Source organism: Falco cherrug, chromosome 1 (genome assembly GCF_023634085.1).
Source record: "Falco cherrug isolate bFalChe1 chromosome 1, bFalChe1.pri, whole genome shotgun sequence".
NCBI classification, from domain to species: domain Eukaryota; kingdom Metazoa; phylum Chordata; class Aves; order Falconiformes; family Falconidae; genus Falco; species Falco cherrug.
Window position 1 is genome coordinate 61,916,281 of NC_073697.1, and position 19,866 is coordinate 61,936,146.

Sequence of the window (19,866 nt, forward strand, 5' to 3'; positions counted from 1 at the left end):
TCCAGTCTAGTGAGGGTTTTGTGAGTTTTGTTGGTTCACTGGTTGTTCTGCAGAGCTGAGGGGTTTGGAAGAAAAAACCCTGATTAGCATAATTAGCAGAGATTGCAAAAACTGAGCTTTTGGGGTTCACTCTGCTAGATTCAGCATTGCAAGTACTTTAAGAATGCTTCGATATTTGCAACTACTTCTGATCATGCTGAAATGCATTCCTGGGGGTACTGCTGGGCTGAGCTGCTGGTATTTGCTTTTGTGCACACTTCAGGAATCAAAATGTGTAACTGTACATTGAGATCTAATCTTGGAACTTTTTTCTTTAGCAATCAGATACTGTGACAGATGCCATCTTGTAAAACCAGATCGTTGCCATCACTGTTCTGTATGCGACAAGTAAGAAAATATTTTAAATAAGTGATTTTCTGTTTAATGAATTTTTGTCTTGACACAGAAGCTTTTATTTTTTTATGCATAGGTTTTTCAGGTTTAATGTTTTGGCAGATAAGTGGGGTTTTTTTCCTTAGAATTTTTTCAGATTTAGTTTTTATTTACTTATTTGTAAGGAAGTCTGTAGCTTACTCTAATTCATTTGATGGCTTTCTTGATGCCAGCATGGATTACATGGTCTTATACATTCTTTATAATGGTTAAAAATTATGAATATTAGTAAAGAATTTCCTTAAGAATATAATAAAAAATAGCTGATAAACAAAAATGTGCTTCTTTTGTTAGAATCTGAATAAAGATCACTACCCATCTCAATCTAATCATGGTGTCACTTACATCTTATCTGAGGTAATAAACTTCATATCCTATTTTTCATTGGATAACTTGCAGGTTATTTTTGTTCAAAGAAAGAAACAATCAAGCATCCCCCATTTCTAACTGAAGCTGTAAAATAAAGTTTTTGTTTGTCTAACACAAAAGGAAGTCCACATTCATATTCCCCAGAAGTGTAATTGCTTTCTAATTTCATTTTTCTTTCAGCTGTTCTCTCTGACCTTTCTCCAGCTAGCTTGGATGTCTGTATGTTTCTCTGCTCTTGCCCTCAGTGATTTAGATTTCAAACATTAAGAGAATAGGCGTCCTCAAAGGCTGATTTATTCTTAGCTTTCATGCTGTACCACATACACTTCAGCTGATCAAACCTTCCAACATGATTGTGAGGCAGGAAGACAGCAGAGCCACTGAAAGAGTAACTGAGTTAAGGCAGAAAGAGGATCTTGGTTTTGTTGTATGGGATGGTGGTTGCAATGTAAGATAGGAACATTCTTGTGTCTGAAGAGGGTGGAGAAAAAGGGTGACCTCTGTTATCCTATGAGATGTGAGTGAAATTTGCAGGATGCCATTAGTTAATATATTTTGCAGAATACCCTAATTTTGTCATTACCTTGTTAATATTCCCTTGCTTCAATTATATCTGATTTTCTTGTGCATGTTTTATTAACGGAGAGTCATTAATTGCAAAAATATTTGGGCATTTTACAAATCAGGTAAGTTCTTAAAAACTTTATGTGCATCTGTATGTATTTCTATAAAAGCAAACCATGTACTTGCAAACATAGTTAGTTATATCACTAAGTATATAATAATTGAAATAGTCCAATTTCTAAGGCTATGTCAGAGGATAAACAATAGTTGAAAAACCTATACAGAATGAGGACCAAATCCTAAAGCTGAAGTCATAGATTGTGTTTTCTTAAATCACTAAGTTCTTGACAGAACAAATATGTTTGATTTTGGGTTACCTACAGTTTACTTTAGGGAAATTGTATTATGTGAATTTACATAGACAACGTTGTTAAATAGGTTAGGTAACCAATAGTACATATGGGTAATTCTTAATCTGTATGTGAATAATTTAAATCTGACACGTAATTGTGCTTCTGACTTTTTTTTTTTTTTTCCCCTTTTGTAATGATTGGAATTCTGTTGGGGTGTTTTTAAGATGCATTTTGAAAATGGATCATCATTGCCCTTGGTGAGTGTACTATTGGCTTTCTTCTCTCTACTTTCTGATTTGGTAAAATGAACTCTTGATGAGCCTGTTATGAAGGTGATGTTTCTCTATTCCTAGAGTTAGATAAGTGAAGCTGGAAGATTATGTGAAAGTACTGGTCTGGCAGGACCACTCGAGTTATTTACTGTATGTCCTCTTTTCCTAGCATTGAGATGTGGAAAGAAGTTCATATATAATTTTTCTTAGACCTTTGAGTTAGATAACTCCTTGTTTTTACACTTAGGATGAGGTAGACTTCTGGTCAATAAAAAAGCTTCTTTTAAGAATTGCATCTCTTCTTCATGGAAATTGAGTATTACTGTGGCTTAGTTGCATTGAATGATGAAATGCTGTCCTATGTTAAAAGCCCAAGGGAAGGGCTGTGCTTTGTCCCCCTTACTGAAGCTCCCAGGGTAGTTTGAGTGAGCTTGCTGGAAACAGCAGGTTAGCTCTTTTGGTTTTATGGGTTCTTTGTTTTCTTTCATTTTTTTCTCCCCTTTCCCTCCTAGCCTCCCTCATGTTGCTGCTATGTCAGCCTGCGCAGTGGTTTTGTTTACCTGTCTATTCTCAGCAGCCCTTGGACATTGTGGGTAGACAGGATATGTGATAAATTTTTAAAGAATCATAGAATGGTTTGGGTTGGAAGGGACCTTAAAGATCATCTCATTCCAACCCCCCTGCCATGGGCACGGACACCTTCCCCTAGACCAGGCTGCTCAAAGCCCCATCCAGCCTGGCCTGGAACACTGCCAGGGATGGGGCACCCACAGCTGCTCTGGGCAACCTGTTCCTGTGCCTCACCACTCTGATAGTGACATTTTATGTCAGTTTGGCAGGTATCTCACAGAAATAATTAAAGTCAATTGTTTAGTAAGGTCCCCAGTTCAGAGGACTAAGTGGCAGATGGCAGTTCTTCACCACATGAAACTGATCAGAAAAGAATAATCTCCTGTGTTGGTCAAACTGAATAGTAGATGGTTCTAAGCAGCTGGTTTCACCTTCTTAAATCAAATTTCTGGGCAGAGGAGACTCTGTCCTGTGAGGAGGAAACGCTGCTGAGCTCCTCCTGTTTTGCTTGGTTCTGACTAAAGCCTCTTACATAATGCAATATGATTTAAGAATCTTCCTTTATTTGGCAGCTGCATGGCAGATACAATTGAAATTAAATATTTAACAATATAGGGCAGAGTTCCTTCCTACATATTTTTTTGCTGTAGGGATATTGGCATGTGAAAGTTGATGATGCTTAGTATTCGTTGTGTGCTTCTTAAAAAAGCCAAAACCCACACACATCCCAACTTCCCCCCCTCCCCCCAACCCCAAAACAGAAAAAAAACTGTTGAATTGTTGAATGCAGAACAAATTTTTTAGAAGAAAAACACCTGTTCCCTTTTTTCGGCTCTCTTATAACCATCTTGTAGAAAGCTACAAGAAAAATAGCTGTCAGGCTATTCCTGATAAAATATCAGTGAAAGGTTCTAATATTACTTTTATTATTCATTATTATACACACTTCTTACAAGCTTTATGGTCTGTTTAGGAGTTTTTGGGTTGTCCAGCCTTAGGATACTACATGAAAATACCCATGAAGTAAACTTCAATTTCAGAATAAAAAACCTTTGCATCAAATAACAAATCATAAACAGAGCACTTCAGTGTTGTGTAAAGGGACAGTGAAGTGGTATTTCACTAGGGCATAGACTTCTAGAAGAATAAACCCAGTTTTCCTCTCAGTGGCATTTGCTTATTTTATGTATTTGCAGACTGTTCGTATCCAAACAACATAAACATACCCAGTTGAGGGAGGTTTTACATTGCTCATTGTTTTTAATCTTATAAGCAATGGGTGCAAAAAGAAAAAATAGAAATTGAGAGGATACTTGAAACGCATGTAATGCTTCTTGATGGAGAACTGATCCTTTTGTACTCCAAGTAACAGAAATGCATGAAAAAAAAAAAGAGGTATTATCCGGGTTTATTTTTCCTAATTTGAGTGGATGTCCACAGTTCCTTGCTCACCCTGAAAAAATACCTATGAGGAAGTGACAAGAGAGTTTTGAAATACTGCAGAGATGCTGATCAAACTTTATAGTTTCCTTTAATAAAGACTCATGTTCAGAGGTTCTTTGGGAAATATCATATGGCTCTTTTGCCAACAAAAGCAAGGGTGAAAATTGTACAATAGGTGGTTTTCAGCACACACACACACAAAAAACCCCACATCATTAGGTCCACGTCTGCTTTTCGTGTTGGGATTTTTTGGTTGGAGCAAGTTTGGTGGGAAAAAAAATGTATAATGCTTAGGGAGAGCAGGCAGACATTAATGGGAATTACACTATTTTAACATTCTGCTAGGAGAAGCATTTCTGGAGAGAGGACGGGTAAAAATAAGCTAAGGAAGGTAAGGTGAAACATTGGGAAGGCAGAGACAGTAAGCTGGTAGTCATGTCCTAGCCCCAGGTCAGCTATCTTCTGCTTTTTAGGAGGATTTGTATTGGCTATGCGCCTGTGCTAATGGAAGCGCTGTGATAAATGGAAATACTTATTGCTAACGGCCATCTAACTACACTAAAATGTTTAAGTGATGCAGAAATAAAAGCATTAGTGATTTCTATGCTAGTGCTGCTGCTACTCATACTATAATATAGATGGAGCTGCAGACAGGAATGTGATGGCTTGAGACATCACCAAAAATATAATTTGTGTGTAACAACTCTAATACTAACAAGGTGCATTAGGAACACCTTAAGAATAATTTGAAACATCTTTCCTTTGTCTTTTGAGTCATCTGAAAATAATTTAGCGTCTCCTTAGTTCTGTGATGCTTTTTAACTGAGTTGCAACACCTTCAGTGCCTTGCAAGTTATTTCTTTGCCTGCATTTTCAGTAAGCTAACTCTTGAGACACAAAGGGTATTTCTTCTTATTCTACTTAAAAATTAAGTGTTTTAAATGTTATCTGTAACCGATATTGTTAACCTGGACTGTTCTTCTGTATGAATGTTTCACTGCAATAGCACACCATTATTTAGTCAGTTTTCAGTACATTTATCCATTTTACTCTTCATCAAAAATGTTAGACTTCAAATCTAACCACCGTTCTTGGGTTTTATGATTTGATACTGTATGTTCAAATAGTGCAATTACAATTACCTATGAACTCTTCTCTTCCAGTAACAACTCCTCAGTCTGGGGCTTTTTCAAAATTGAAGGGAGCAGAATAATTTATGAAAGTTTATTTTAATATGTGTACTCTATGCAGTAGTGTGAAAGAACAATGAGAAAGAAATCTGTCTTTGATTCAAGAAGCTTCATCTTTGGAGAATAACATTTCACTTCATCCTTCTCATACTAAACAGTGTCATAAAGTAAAAACTGTCCTAAAATAAATACCATGAAAGGAAAATAGGGTTATCATAGAAACTTTGAATCTGAATTGCTTGCAGCTTATCATGGCTTTGCTTGCTTTGACATACTTAATGAAAAAGAACACTTCACTGTGGAAAGTTGTGAATGTACTTTCCAGTAAGAATCATGATGAGCTTAGAAATTTATCTTCTGGGGATTTTAATTGGAACAGCCTGTTGTGAGTCCTTCTTAACTGTAGTTAATACAGATGCTTAGCTATTGCTGCATTTTTAAATGCTGATGCTAAACGTCGTGTTTAGCCAAGGTAGCATGTTTTGTAAAAACAAATCCTCTATTCACCTTGATGATGGGTAACAGTAGTGTACAGTGAAAGTTTATTTGGTATTGTAAGACTTTACCATGTATCCTGCCATTACCATCACTGTCTCCCTAAAGAAGAGAATAGTTGCAATAACTTCTCCTGTACTTCTAGAAGCTGAAGTTGAGACTTACCACGTATTATTATTTTTTGAGAATTATTTTTCACATACAAGTGCTTTCATGGATGTAGTCTTCTCTTAATTAGCTGATCTTTCTGACAGCAATTATCAGTTAGTTAAAGGTATATGGATATGGTGGATTGACCTTGGCTGAACGCCAGGTGCCCCCCAAGCCGCTCTATCCCTCCCCTTCTCAGCAGAACAGGGGGGAGAAAACAAGATGGAAAAAAACCCTTGCAGGTCAAGATAAAGGCAGTTTAATGAAGCAATAGCAAAAGTTGCATGTGTGGAAGTGAAGGAAAACAAAAGATGTTATTCTCTGCTTCCCATCAGCAGGTGATGTTAGGCCACCTCCCGGGAAGCAGGGCTTCGGTACGCATAGTGGTTGCTCGGGAAGACAAACTTCATAAATAACAAATGCCCCCCCTTCCTCCTCCTTTCTCTTAGCTTTTATATCTGGGCAGGTGTCACATGGTGTGGAATATCCCTTTGGTCACTTTGGGTCAGCTGTCCTGGCTGTCCCCCCTCCCAAGGTCTTGCCCACCCCCAGCCTACTGGTGGTGTTGGTGGGGAGGCTGGAGAGCCAGCCCTGATGCTGTGCGAGCGCTGCTCAGCAGCGGCCAAACCACCGGTGTGTTATCACCACCTTTCCAGCTACCAACACCAGCACAGCGCTGGGAGGGCTGCTGTGGGCTCACAGTATTATTTTTCTTTAATTCGTATGTAGAGTTATGTCAAAGTTAGCCGTGTGGTGATAACTGTGGTTAGCTTCTTAATGCAACCAAATAAAAGGAAGAGGAAGCTGTTTACCAATAAACTGTGGGTGGTTCTCCAGTATTTTTAATTTGGTGGATGTAATATAATTACATGTTTAATAGAGCTCTGAAGTTCACAATACGTAATATATTGTCTCTAATGGGAAGATGCTATGGTACTAAATATACCTTAATCGCGTCTTTCTGATCAGTGTATACTAGTTGCTCATTATCATGTATAAATATTTAAAAAATTGGAAACAAGTGAACCTGAAGCCCATAAGTAGAAATGATAAAATGACAATTATTTTAACATTTGGATGTGTATTTGCATGTTGCTAATCTCTTTTATTTGCTGTCATGTTGCCATTGATATGGAATATGTTCTGTTTATTCAGCAGTAGTATTTCTCTCATTATTTTGTGTAAATGTAAGTATTTTAAGGAATCTCCTATGAATACTCTTCAAAATCTTACTGAGAAGTTTTAGTATGTAGTACGCTTAATGAAGGATTATGTGGATTAAATAAGACTGCTTTTATTTTCACCAAATTCAGTTGAGATTCAAATTCTTGGCTTGTACCTGTCCAGTTATATGCAGTGTGCTGAATGGTAAAACATGGATACTTAAACTTACCTACAAACTAAACAAGGAACTGTAACTGCAATCTGGTTACATCTGATGTACTGGGAACAGATTTCATACCATAAGTGAAAACTGAATTTCAGTAAGCTGTTGAAAGTGATATTACCTGATAGAGTTCTCTGGGTTCTCTGAGTTTTTGTGGTGGTGGTGGTGGTTTGGTGGTTTTGTTGGGTTTTTTTTGTTTTGGCTAAAATTACTAATTTGGGAGTTGGAGCTAAATACATTTCAGTAGCTTGAGGCACCAGAGATAGGAAGCAAAAATTGATTTACATGCTGATACTAACTTTTTTAGAGTAACTAAGTTTAATTTTACATTGAGTGAAAGCAAAGCAAATAACTTCCATTACATTCCATTTTTACTTTTCTTTTTTTTTTTTTTGTTATCAGGGTGAACAACTGTGTAGGATTCTCCAATTACAAATTTTTTCTTCTTTTCTTGGCTTATTCGCTACTGTATTGCCTTTTCATTGCTGCAACAGATTTACAGTATTTTATCAAGTTTTGGACAGTAAGTACCCTAATCTATATACTGTCTTTAAGTGTGTGAAGTTACCAAAGTGCAAGAATTCTACAACCTGATACATTGTAATGTAGTATCTCCTAATATGAGGTACAAAATTTTATCTAATAACCATAGCTGTCTATTTTTTTTATTTATCATGGTTTATGAAATTTCACTTAATTCTTCATTATTCTGAAGCTGCATAGAACAAGTATGCAATTATTTTACAAGGGAATGTTTATTATAGATAGGTTTTTTTAACTTTGTTTAATGCTATGCTATGAAAAAGCTTCAGAGAAATTTTCTAGTATTTTAATTATGATTATCTGGGTTTACACATTAGGATATTACCTTCTGAGATTTGCAGTATTTTTGCTATGAATATTCTGAAAAGGCTAATTAAACAAGGCAGTTTTTTAAAGGTAAATTATTCTTCACTAAAAGACACTTCAAACCAGATCCAAATTTCAGATTCTTATTGCCAGTATTTATACTTAATCAATAGATGCTATCACCAACCTAATTGCGTGGCCGTAGGTACATAGAAGGTGTGTAAATCATTTATTCAGACTCTTGCCGTGTAGTACATTTGTGTCTCCACTGATTTGATATGGCTGAATACAGGGTTATTAATAATGAAACTAAACAGCTATTTCCCCAATTCTAATGGCATGATTTTTTTTCATTTTATTTTTAGAATGGTCTTCCTGATACTCAAGCCAAGTTCCACATCATGTTTTTATTCTTTGCTGCAGCAATGTTTTCTGTCAGTCTGTCCTCTCTCTTTGGCTATCACTGTTGGCTTGTCAGCAAGAATAAGTCTACATTAGGTAAATAGATTTGATGCTTCTGTGTTTGACAGCAAAAAGTAAATAATAAAGGTATATTATATGTATGGGGGTAATGGAAAAAGCAGGCAATCCTATAGAGATAGGTTCCTTGGATCCTGGTTAGAAGTGCCCAGATCTGGCGATATCCAGTACTGACTCCCTAGTTCTGCTGCTCCCTGGAAATTTGGACTCTTTTCCTCTTGCCCCAAGGGGCCGAGCTGTTAATGAACTTAGCCTCTTCCTTCCATTTCCTCCCATTCACAGCTTGTTAACAGAAACTGAATAAACAGGAAAAAAAAAATAATTGAGGACACTTTGTAATAAGTGTTAGACACATTAACGCATGCTCACACAAGTGCTTCTTGTTTGGCATTCTCAGCTCCCAGGTCAGAGTCCTCTTAATGCAGTGTCTCAATCAGGGCAGTGCCTCCAGCACTACTTTCCCACCCCTGACCCTCTCTTCTTCTAAACTATTGCACATGCAGTAGTTTAGTAACGAAGCCATGACAGCTTTAAGTGGGACTGCTTAAATCATCCTGGGACCTGTTTTCCCAGCCTAACATGGGCATCTGAAAGGGTATTGCTATTTTCCCTTCCCCCTTCTTTAAAACACCTTCTAAATAAAGCATAATACATGTTAAAGGTAATTTCTAGCAGTTCAGAAGGACAGTTTCTGCATGGTTCCAGCATGGTTTGTGTGAGCTGTACTATCAGGACATGGTTTGCCTACTATATATATCCAGTTAAGGGAATTAAATCAGCCACTTGGTGGAAAGTGAATGAGTTTTCTGCTTCAGGCACTTTGCAACACTTGAAGCTATATTTAGCTCTCTTCTCCGGAAATTTAGGTTGGGCGTCCATGGGGAATAATCTGGGTCTACGAGTAAAGTGCTTTCTTTATGCAGCTGTAAAAACACACAATGTTTTCATACCCCAGGGTGTTATAAGCTAGTCCTACTACTAAAGTAGGTTAAGCTTTTCTTCTTTTCCACGACTCTTTCTGTAGTAAACCCTTTGTGTAGATTTTTCTTTCTTGAACACTGTGGTATAGTCACATGCTGAAATCTTCATACAACATGTCAAACCTTCTCAAAAATTGAGTTCCTCACTTTTCCTTGCCTTGATTAGGGAGGAGGCTGAAGAAGGCTTCCACCCTTCCTCAGCCTTAGCACCTCCTCTGCACGCACAGTAACTGTGAGCACTGACTGGCTTTCATGAGTAGACTAGCATTCTGTAATTTGGGCAGTACAGCCTTTTTTCTTGGATGATGGTATGTATCATCAGTGCAATTGCCTAAACATCAGTGTGAAAATTAAACATGCCATCTTGCGAAGAGCTCTAATCTTTTTTTTTTTTCTTTTAAGAGGTATTCAGAGCTCCCATATTTCGTCACAGAACAGACAAGAATGGCTTTAGCTTGGGCTTCAGCAAAAACCTAAGGCAGGTGTTTGGTGATGAGAAGAAATACTGGTTGCTACCTGTGTTTTCAAGGTATGCTCAGTTTTTAATGCTTCATTTGTTGAAACTGTTGAACAATCAGGATCCGCAGGGTTTGGGGGAGGGCGGGTGTTAGTTTTTTGAAATACAGTAATATTCACTTTAGAAAAAAGTTCTTCGAATTTATTTTTTTTTTAATTATGACACTAATTCTGGATTTTTCAGTCTAGGGGATGGCTGCTCCTTCCCAACTTGCCTTGTTAATCAGGATCCTGAGCAAGCTTCCACACCTGTTGGTCTTAATTCAACATCCAAAAAGTAATCTGCTCTCTGTTACTCATTTTAAATAGTCGATACTCTGGTTTTTCCTGTGCACATATAAATAGAACTATGTGTAAGCTACTTAAAAGTGGTAAGCAAACGAAGAGTGTACTATTAATAAATACAAGTCAGATTTGTCGGATTTTAAACTGCTAGACTGTAATTCAGCTAATGCTCAGATTTCTATTTAAAGTTATGGAAATAAGGTGGGGGTTTTACACACACGCGCACACGCACACACACACCCCATCCCCCCCATGTGCTTTGCCTCAGTTTAGTGGCATCCCAGGACCTGAATTTTCCACATCTGCCTAACATTCAGTATCAGCAACATTCTGTTCTGCCTCAGAGGCAGTTAGTCAGTGTGTCTGTGATATGCATGTGTCACCTGGCAAGGCTTTTGGGGGAGGCCTGGCTTTGTCATATCTGGTGAAAGATGCTTTGCATGAGGGAATCCCAGGCCTCGGCACTTGTGCCAAAGCACAGGAAGCTGCATGTTAAATACATGTGTGTTGTTTCTGCTGATGATAGGACATATTTTCTTAATCCTTATTCTTTATGGACATGATATTTTTAGTGTAAAAAGTATGCAGATACCGTTAAATAAATAAATATAGTAGTTTAATATTTCATATTGTAACAACTTTGCCACATTTATGTGATGACGTGTGATAAGTATAGTAGACTTGAATATGTGACTAAGAAATCATAATGGGCTCATGCTGACAGTCTTTTTTTCATAAGAGATTTACATGATGTTTCAGCTAGCTTTTTATCGATGTTTTAAATCTCACTTCAGTCATCCATAACTTATATTAGGCAAGAGATTTTGGAGATGTTCTCTCCACTATTTATTATGTCAGGTTTGTTGTAATGGGAGAGAATATGGATAGAGTGCGTTTCAAACTGAAGTACATGTATTACTATATAATAGCTGTCCAAAAAAAAATCAGAATGTTTTCTGGTTCTGAGCTAGGGAGTTGCTTTTTAGATTGCGCTTGCATCTGTGACAACTACAGTGTAATGATGTATGTAATGATAAAAGTGTAGTGATTCATCAGAAGAGAAGCAAGGTAAGATAGGGAAAATGCTGTGTACAACAAACTGTAATGTGTGGTAAGATAATGAAAAATTTCTGTAGTTTACTGATGTTCTTTTTATTGGCGTTACAGTGAGAACCACCTGTTCCCTGCAAAGCCATTGCGTGATTCCCAGAGCCACCTGCTTACAGATACACCGTCTTGGTCAGAAACTGGTGTGAAGGCTGAAAAGGGCAAAGTTGGTAAGGAATTGATTTATGTTGCAATAATTACTTTTGTAATGAACTAGTTTTGGAGGATATAGTATAAAAACAACCAAGGTCACTTGGCTTGCATTCATGAACCAAAATTCATAGGAGCTTATTTTAAGCACATGTTTGTAGGAAGTTCCATGTTACCATGCTGCTGTGCCCTTCCCAGTTAAACCTGACCAAGAGATACTGAGAACACTAACACCAGTAGACGCTGATTACGTTTTAGGCTGAGTCTGATAGTTCTTTTGGTGACAAACTGCATATACCAGGATATGATGACACCTTGTTGTGACAGTGAAAAGCTGTGTAATGAACACAGGATAGGAATAGACTTGGTAATAGTGGAATGAAATTAAGATGGATTGTCAATTAAATTAGGGTGCATTATTTGCTGAAATAGGCATGAACCTTTTCCTGTGGAAATATCGTTGTTTGTCTTTACAGGTATGAGCAATCCTGCATTAACCATGGAAAATGAAACCTAATTTCCCTTAAAAGAAATATGTGAATATGTAAGGAAAGGTATGTTAATATTCTCTGTACCTAATATGTTATTCCATGATTTCTTACCACTTGAAGAATGCACAAAAGAAAATTACTAAAGCACTTCCTGTCTGTTTTCTTTTTTATTATTTAATTCTTTTTACCATGAGTAGTAGCAGATGAATTCATAGTTTTAAACTAAACCTCCTGTTTCTTGATGTGTCATGCTTGCAAGATAGTTTGACCTTTATACCCATTGCTTTTAGGTAATATTCAAAAATATTACTATTATTCCTTTCCTTACAATAATGAATTTGTGACTATTCAAGCTGTCCAGCAAATATTTCTAAAGCAAAGTCTGAAAATGATGTTAGTTCTTAACACAACAGTCATAACTCAGCCTTCTAAAGCAGGTAAAGGTCTACCAGACGATGAAGGAAAAAAGAAAAAAGATTTATTCTAATATATAAGCTATTAGAAGCTTGTTCTTCTATGCCAGGTACTCGGCTCCATCCTATTTAATAATCACAAAGTGTTGCCTACTGAAGACAAAATGTGTCCATATGACTTGCTGAGCATTTAGTCACCTATTGTCAAAACCAGCTGAGATTTGATTTCTTGCATTGATATTTTGCAGCACAGAGTTCATAGAAGGCAGGTTTGACAAGCAGCTAGTAAATCCTGTTAACATACCTAAGAGGAGACCTTAACTCCGTTGCAGGCAATGAACACAATTGATCATCATAGTCACTTTAGTATTTGAAGATTTCTAACACCTCCAAAGCTTATGGAAATCAATTATTTCATATTTAAAGCTGGATAAAAGCTTTTACTCCAACCCTAAGAGTTTCAGCATACCAAGTAATTTACTGTTTTCCAACAACATTGGAGGAGTTACTCCAGCGAGGTCATTTCCATCTTTGCTATTGGAAGCACGCTTATCAGTCAGCCTGAAAAAGTGTCTCAAGTGGATGTCCTTCATTTGTGTGTGACTTGCCTCCTGGACATGCTGTCATGGCTGTCAGGTTGCTCTCGATCACTCCTGGAGGAATTAGGGGGCGTGGAAAGCCATCAGAGAACTGCAGTGATCATTACTAGACCCATCAGGCATGGTATTGCACTGTCAAGGCAGATCATGAAAATGGTAGGTGTGCAGATACTAACAGGTGGCCTGTAGCTTGGACCAAAAAGGTCCCAAAAGTTCAGTTGGATTCATCAGAGAAAATTCTTGAGCCTTACTTTCTGGCTTTGTGCTAAGTGGTGGATGAAGACACAGATGGTTCCAGATATAGGTACATCTACAAACTTGCTGATGGTGTGAAGTGTTAAAGTGTTGAAAACGTGGGAGTCAAATGAACAGAGTTAAGGAGACGAGCGAATGAAACTTTGAGATTGGTTGTACCCTTAGCTCTGTCTATATGGCACTTAAAACACTCTGGAGATGTAACAAAAAACCTATATTACTGTATGTATACATATCTATATCTATATCTATATATATCTGACATACAGTCGCTGGAATAAGAGCCCTTATATAAAAACTGGTTTACTTTTTTTTTTAAACTACTTTGCATTTAACTTCATTACTTTATTGTCAGTATTTGAGTTATATTTGTTCCTAGGGAGTGAATAGAATACTTTAATAAAGACGCTGAAGTCACAACAACAAAACAAACAAATTTAATCTTTGACATGAAAAACACAGGCCACAGCCCCTGCCAGTGTATTAGAAATTTGAATTTCTGTCCCAGCTAAGGGTATGTTCAATATTCTGTAACCTGCGATCCTTTATAGTTAATCAGGGGACTAATTACTGAGATTGCCAGATGTGGTTTACATTAATGTAATTGAGAATTAATTTTAATGATATTGGTACCTGGAAGCACTGTAAAAATAGCTCACTTCATATTATAAACTGGTGGCCTGTTTGCTATGTAGTCGGTTTTTAATCACTGTCATCCTGAGGTGAATTAATAACCTAACTGTGAACAGTCTGTGTTTCTCTTCATTCAGCTGTTGTTCACTTTCCCCTTCGAGCTGATAAGACTCATTACAATAACTTAATTTTCAAGTGTTCTTCAATTCTAACAACTTATTTTGTGATGAACTTTCTGTTCCAGTTCAAGAAAAAGCTGTCGCTGGAGGAAGACAGATTCTTCCAAATATCAGCCCTGTTGGCCAGCTGCTCCTGTCTGCTCCTGTGTGGATGTGCTCAGAAAACAAACTGACAGATGATTAGCTGTCTCCATGTCACTGCTTGAAACATGAAACTAAACATACTATTTCTGAACCATATAAAATGTTTCAGCTTAAAGTTACTGACTTTGAATGGTGAAGGGTGACTGAGTATTAGGAAATGAAAACAAAGAAACGGAGTCTGAGTTTACAGTTGTAAAAATTCAATGGCTGGTTTTACTTCAGCATTCAGCACAAGATGTGACCTTCTTATGTATCAGTCCATGTTCTTGCCTTGGTTTTGAAAATTCACCTGATAATTCAAATTGCTGTAAGTAGTTTACTTTAAAATCAAATTTTTGCACTACTGGCTTTATGAACTGGGAGAACGCCAGTGTCGATCAGAAATAATTTAGTGGTTTAGTGGACTGTATTTTCTTTGGAGTGCTTGATAGGTGACTTTCGAAGATAAGAACACCCAAGTGAAGTGTCTGACTATTTTTGGAACATTTTTGGAAAACATTGCAAAAGCTCGATTTTTCCCTCAGAATCTGCACTATCGATAGTTTGAAAAGCTGTGGAGGGGAAAAAATCTCCTTTGTTAATTGAATGCTACAGTGGGTCACTGGTAAGTGGAGCGATAAAAAGCCTGCATTCAGATAGGGAATATATAAATGAAGCTGGCGAGCTGGGGATTTTGATGGGATCTATACAGGGAAGTGCTGAAATGGGGATTTTTTTTGTCTCATTTGGAGCCATTAACACATTCAGGAAATTAATGTTGGCACATAACTTTGATCCAAAAGGCTTTTTACCAACCTATGTTCCTGAGGGCCACTGTCTTTCAAAATCCTAGTTTCTTATTAATCAGTAGTTGTCTCAGATTTCTTTTTCCACTTATTAAGACACTGCCTTTCTTACTGCATAACTTAATGAATATCCTGTAAAATCAAGCAGACTTACTGTTATAACTTGTGATATTTGCATTTACAGGATAACAGATGTTTGATTGCAATACCAAAAAGCCAAGCTGCTGCACATAGGAAACCCCCTCCAGTTAAGTTAGGAAGTAGCAGCTTTCTTAGGATCAGAGTTTAATGGCCAGATAATAAATAGCATTACCAACCTTAAAAGTCAAGGAATTTTCAGCAACCCAAATCTAATTGTCTTGTGCCTTTTGCATACACTACATTTATGGTATCAGTGTTTACATTTAAATGCAAATTGTTATTCTGGAAACAACTTTAGGAGGAACTTTGTTATGCTTTCTAGGTGGCTAGATAGAGACTAGTCAAAAAAAAAAATAGTGAAAACCTCTCAGACTAAGCTTAGTTCAGTTGGAGCAGAAAAGTACTTCTGCTATCAACTGAGTTACTTAGCAGGTTGGCTTGCAGTGTAAAGATGCCAATTGTTTGTTAAGAAAACTGGCAGCAGGACTAAGTGACCAATTTCAGAAAGCAAAAGTCTCACCATTAACTCTTCTACAGGCAGATAACTTTAAAATTTGTCTTTCCTGGGTTTACAACTTAAGTGATAGCTGTTGGAGCACAAATGTGGCTTTTTTTCCTAGTGAGGGAAAATGTATTTATTTTACTTTTTTTAAAAAAAAAAACAACTCAAAATTTTACCAGCCTGAAAACATGTGTTTCTTGCCAGAAGTGCCAGAGTGTGGATCCCTTTACATAGAACACCTTTTTTAAACTAGCATGAAGGTAGCATACAGTTTACATGATGCCTGCAGACATCTAGCAACCAAAAGTTTTTCGCAGCTATTTATTCAGTATTGTTCTGTCAGCTACACCTGGTATTAGTGTTTGTTTAAAGGCTAACTTGTCAAGGGATAATCAGGGGAGAGGGAAAATATATTTTTTAACACTTCAGGTTCTCTATCATCTGTAGAGTCTTGTTTTTTAAGCAGTTAGTCAGTGTGGTTTGTCATGGAGCATGCATGTGAAAATTCTGAGTAAAAAGTTGAAATTCAGCTTCAGTGTTACTTGCTCCATGTTTTTATGTAAAGAAAAAGTACAGGTTTCTTCCCCAGCAAAACTTGTAATGGAAATGGATCCCTCCAGTACAGATGTCAGGCTCCCTGGCTGTGTCCAGGGCTCTGAGAGCTCTGGGTAAGGCTAGGGATCAACGTAGGGAAAGGGCAGGGATAAAGGATCAAGAAATGCCTGGCTTCTCCATGTCTCAGAAGTCACACTTGGAAAGCACAATAGCCCTAAATAATCTGCAGCTTCGATGCAGCCAGAGGCTGTCCCTCTAGGAGAAGACGGAGGCATGGGAAACACACTGACGAAGGGAGAAGGGGAAAGAGGAATGACAGTAGCTCTGAAGTAAATGTTAGCAGATCTGAGCCGGAGGGCTGTAACTGCAGCGGCGCTCTGGGTGGTCACGAGCCATGCCTCTGTGCAGAGCACTGTCGACAGGCTTTTGAGGGTTCCTTGCAGTTCTGACTGTGTAGAACATGGACAAAAGTGAGCTAATCGTGCTCCAAAGTATAATTTCTGATATTACTATGTTCTTGGCTTTAAGCTCTCTAATACTTTATATAGCAAAGTGAAAATGGGTCTTTTTGACATATTGTCATTGAGCATTGACGCTGTTACAATGCACGCAGGAGAATTTGCAAAGAGGTAAGGGGAGGAAGGATGCAGTGTTTGTCTGCTTACACTGATTCCCCTGTTCTTTATATATATATTCTTGCTAGGCACTTTACTACAGCCTTTTGTGTAATTTCTGTATTTTTTTTAAAGACTGCTTTTTACCTATTGTACAGTTACTAATCTACTTTTTTGCTAAAAACAAAATAATAGCCCTGATATTGTCCAGCAGTATGACTGCATTTCAAGCTTCAGTGGAAGCTGGATAAATTCTACAGACCTCTCAGACGGGCCCGAGTCCCTAATGACAACACAATTGAATTTATTTTGTATATATGTAAACAGCCATATGAATCGTAGCCCCTCACACGCCTAAGAAGCTTCCTTAATATGTAGGTTAGAACAAGTCCCATACATGTCTGCACCAGAAGTGGTGGTTCTAAGTCAGTTGATGTACTGGTGGTAGAGTCTGCACAGAGAACTATTTTTATTAAGAAAATGGAACACCTAGATGTTGGCAAGCTCCTCCCGCTGAGCAAATAGACACAGCTGCTACTATGCACTTTAATTCTTGAGAGAAAAACACTGTCCACTTCAAGCTGCAGATGGAAAGGTCTTTAGTAACCTGTAGCTGCGGCAGGTAATTAATGAAACACTGCTAATTATTTTTAACTATGTACTTAAAATCAGGGCCTTCAAGCAAGAGTTCAGGAAGGTTGCAAGGAAGCAAGTTTGTTTTAGTGCGTGGTATGCTGTAGCTGTTACACAGTATTTGGACTGAGAGTTCTTGCCCAGATTCAGTTGACTGGTGTTCTGGAATGGGGGAGGAATATATTTCTACATAAATTTAGTGTATAACTTTGCCACTTGTTAATGTATTGCTCACATAAATAAATGCTTCATGTTCAGCATTTCATGTACACAGTAGTCATTGGACACACCGCTTTCAGTTTACTGGCGGTGTGCCTGAACAGCAGAACAGGATCACAAATACGGCTTCATTAACAGCATCGCTGCTCCGAGTGTGCCCTCTCACCCCTTCACCAGCTGCCTTCAACTTTTCTGGGTGAGTTTTCCCTCCCCAGTGCCGTTGCTAGATCCCTAGCACCTCACACAGCACCCACACTGTGAAACGGGGTAAGGGAGAACCAGAAGCCTTCTCAGTCTTTCATGGGTGAAATGCTCCATGCCTTCATGCTGGCAGAGCAGAGCTGTACTCCTTTGGATACTGTTGAAGGCCATCAAGATGGAATTTTGTCCCAAAAAATAGGGGCTTCTTAAGCCCACCTCGCTTTATAGAACTGAGGTGCAAGGAAGGGAAGTGCATTACCAGGGTTGTCACCCACAGCAGCTTTGCTTTGTGAGGGCTCTCCCATCCTTCCCCCAGCAGACTCCTCTCACCTGCCTGACTTACCCCTCCTGGCACTTGACTAACAGTCTCCCCTGGGAAAGCACTGGATCCAAACCTGGTGCCAGTGGAATGAAACTGTCTACTCTGGGGCCTCTAAAATGCAGGACCAGGGCTGTAAAGGTGAAAGCACCTCTCACTTGTCCCAGTTCAGGTGTAACTGCAGGATATGCTCAAAGTTTCTCCCACTTTTTATTTAAAACCCTTCCATAAATATTTGTATTGAACCATATGCAAACATTCTCATCCAAAATAAGACTAAAAGAACATGCTGCTATAGTGTATGGGTGGGGGGTGTCTGTTGCCATTTCCCTTGCAGCCAGCTAGCCCTCGTTCATCTGTGACCGGGTAGGAAGACAGGAAAAGCAGCAGCCTTGTGGGGTGAAATTTTGAGCAGGTGACATCTGATATAACCAAGGAAAGCCTTGCCTACTTTCCCTTTGCAGTTTTTCTTTGTTCTGTTTTTAAATTTTTGATCATCATTCATCTCTCTCTTCCCCTTCCCTTCCACAGACTGTACATTTCAAAGTGGAACTTTTCAATTGGTATCCGCATCCTCTTTATTCTTTTCCCTCCCAAGGTTTATTCCAGAGATGTAATATCTTCATTTCTCCAAGTTTTCCTAATGGCACCCATCACTGAAATACAGTAACTCAGTCATCCTGAAATCTGGCTGCGTAGTTTCCAGTATTTGGGGCAATGATTACATGCTTCAGCTTAGATCACTGTAAGCTTCTCAAGCAGATGGGCCCAACAGTTTGATTGCAGCAGTTGGAATAGTGTGCTGTGAGCCACGTCCCCTTTCCCACCTCCTGCACACTCACAGTTTAACTGATTGGCATAACTGGAACAGACCCAACACTTCCTGACAGTCACCATTTTATGAAGTCATTTGCCTTTTTTTCTTCTGAAAACAGGGTGATTCTCAGTTCACCTAAGAAGGAGCCCGAGGTGCAAAGACAAAATAGACTGTATGCAAACAAGTGTTACAGCCTGAATGACAGGAACCTATTTCCAGGTATTTTCTCTATTGTATCCCAGATTAAACTGACCCGTAGTTTAGAGAAAAGCAGTAGCTTAGTGATGGTATAAGCACACTAGCAATTAACCTTCACATAAAGCACTACTGAAGATACTACAGGATAGACTCAGAGGGACAAGAACGAAGGAAAACAGAGCACCTGCAAAGCTCAGCTATTACGTGATGAAAGGTAAATAAAAGATACTGCCAACTGTAACCACAGCTCCAGTTTGCTGCCCTGTAAGAGATAAAGCATAATCTCTGTAATGCAGCTCAAAAAGTTCAGCTGTTGCCAGTTTCCATCTGATGCAGAGAAGGGAAGGCTTCCTCTCACCTCCCTCCATCTCTTTCCCTAACATTATTCCAACACAGGTAATGGAGGCAAGTGACTCATGAACGCAGGAAAGAGCAGGCTCAGGCAAGGCAATTCTCCCACTTCAGCAGAGGCAGGAAGAAAGGGGAAAGAAAGAAAAGAAAAAAAAAAAAAAAAAAAAAGAGAGAAGCCTGATCTGTGCTGGCAGAAAAAGGACAATCCAAGCCTCTGCAGAAATT

The 19,866-nt window shown here is 38.3% G+C and overlaps 1 protein-coding gene across 2 annotated transcripts in view; it reads left to right on the forward strand.

Annotated features, from left to right (window-relative positions):
* ZDHHC2 (zinc finger DHHC-type palmitoyltransferase 2) overlaps positions 1-17,796 on the forward strand; it is a 35,801-nt gene extending 18,005 nt beyond the window's left edge. The window contains exons 5-13 of one of the 2 annotated variants that reach the window (XM_055722857.1): positions 318-387; positions 1,943-1,975; positions 7,628-7,748; positions 8,440-8,572; positions 9,937-10,063; positions 10,235-10,327; positions 11,503-11,612; positions 12,069-12,146; positions 14,228-17,796. In XM_055722857.1, coding sequence (XP_055578832.1) covers positions 318-387; positions 1,943-1,975; positions 7,628-7,748; positions 8,440-8,572; positions 9,937-10,063; positions 10,235-10,327; positions 11,503-11,612; positions 12,069-12,109 — 728 coding nt within the window. In that variant the 3' untranslated portion in view covers positions 12,110-12,146; positions 14,228-17,796. The remainder of the gene's footprint in view (positions 1-317; positions 388-1,942; positions 1,976-7,627; positions 7,749-8,439; positions 8,573-9,936; positions 10,064-10,234; positions 10,328-11,502; positions 11,613-12,068; positions 12,147-14,227) is intronic. The other variant, XM_055722866.1, reaches the window with a different exon arrangement.
* The last annotated feature ends 2,070 nt before the right edge of the window (positions 17,797-19,866 follow it).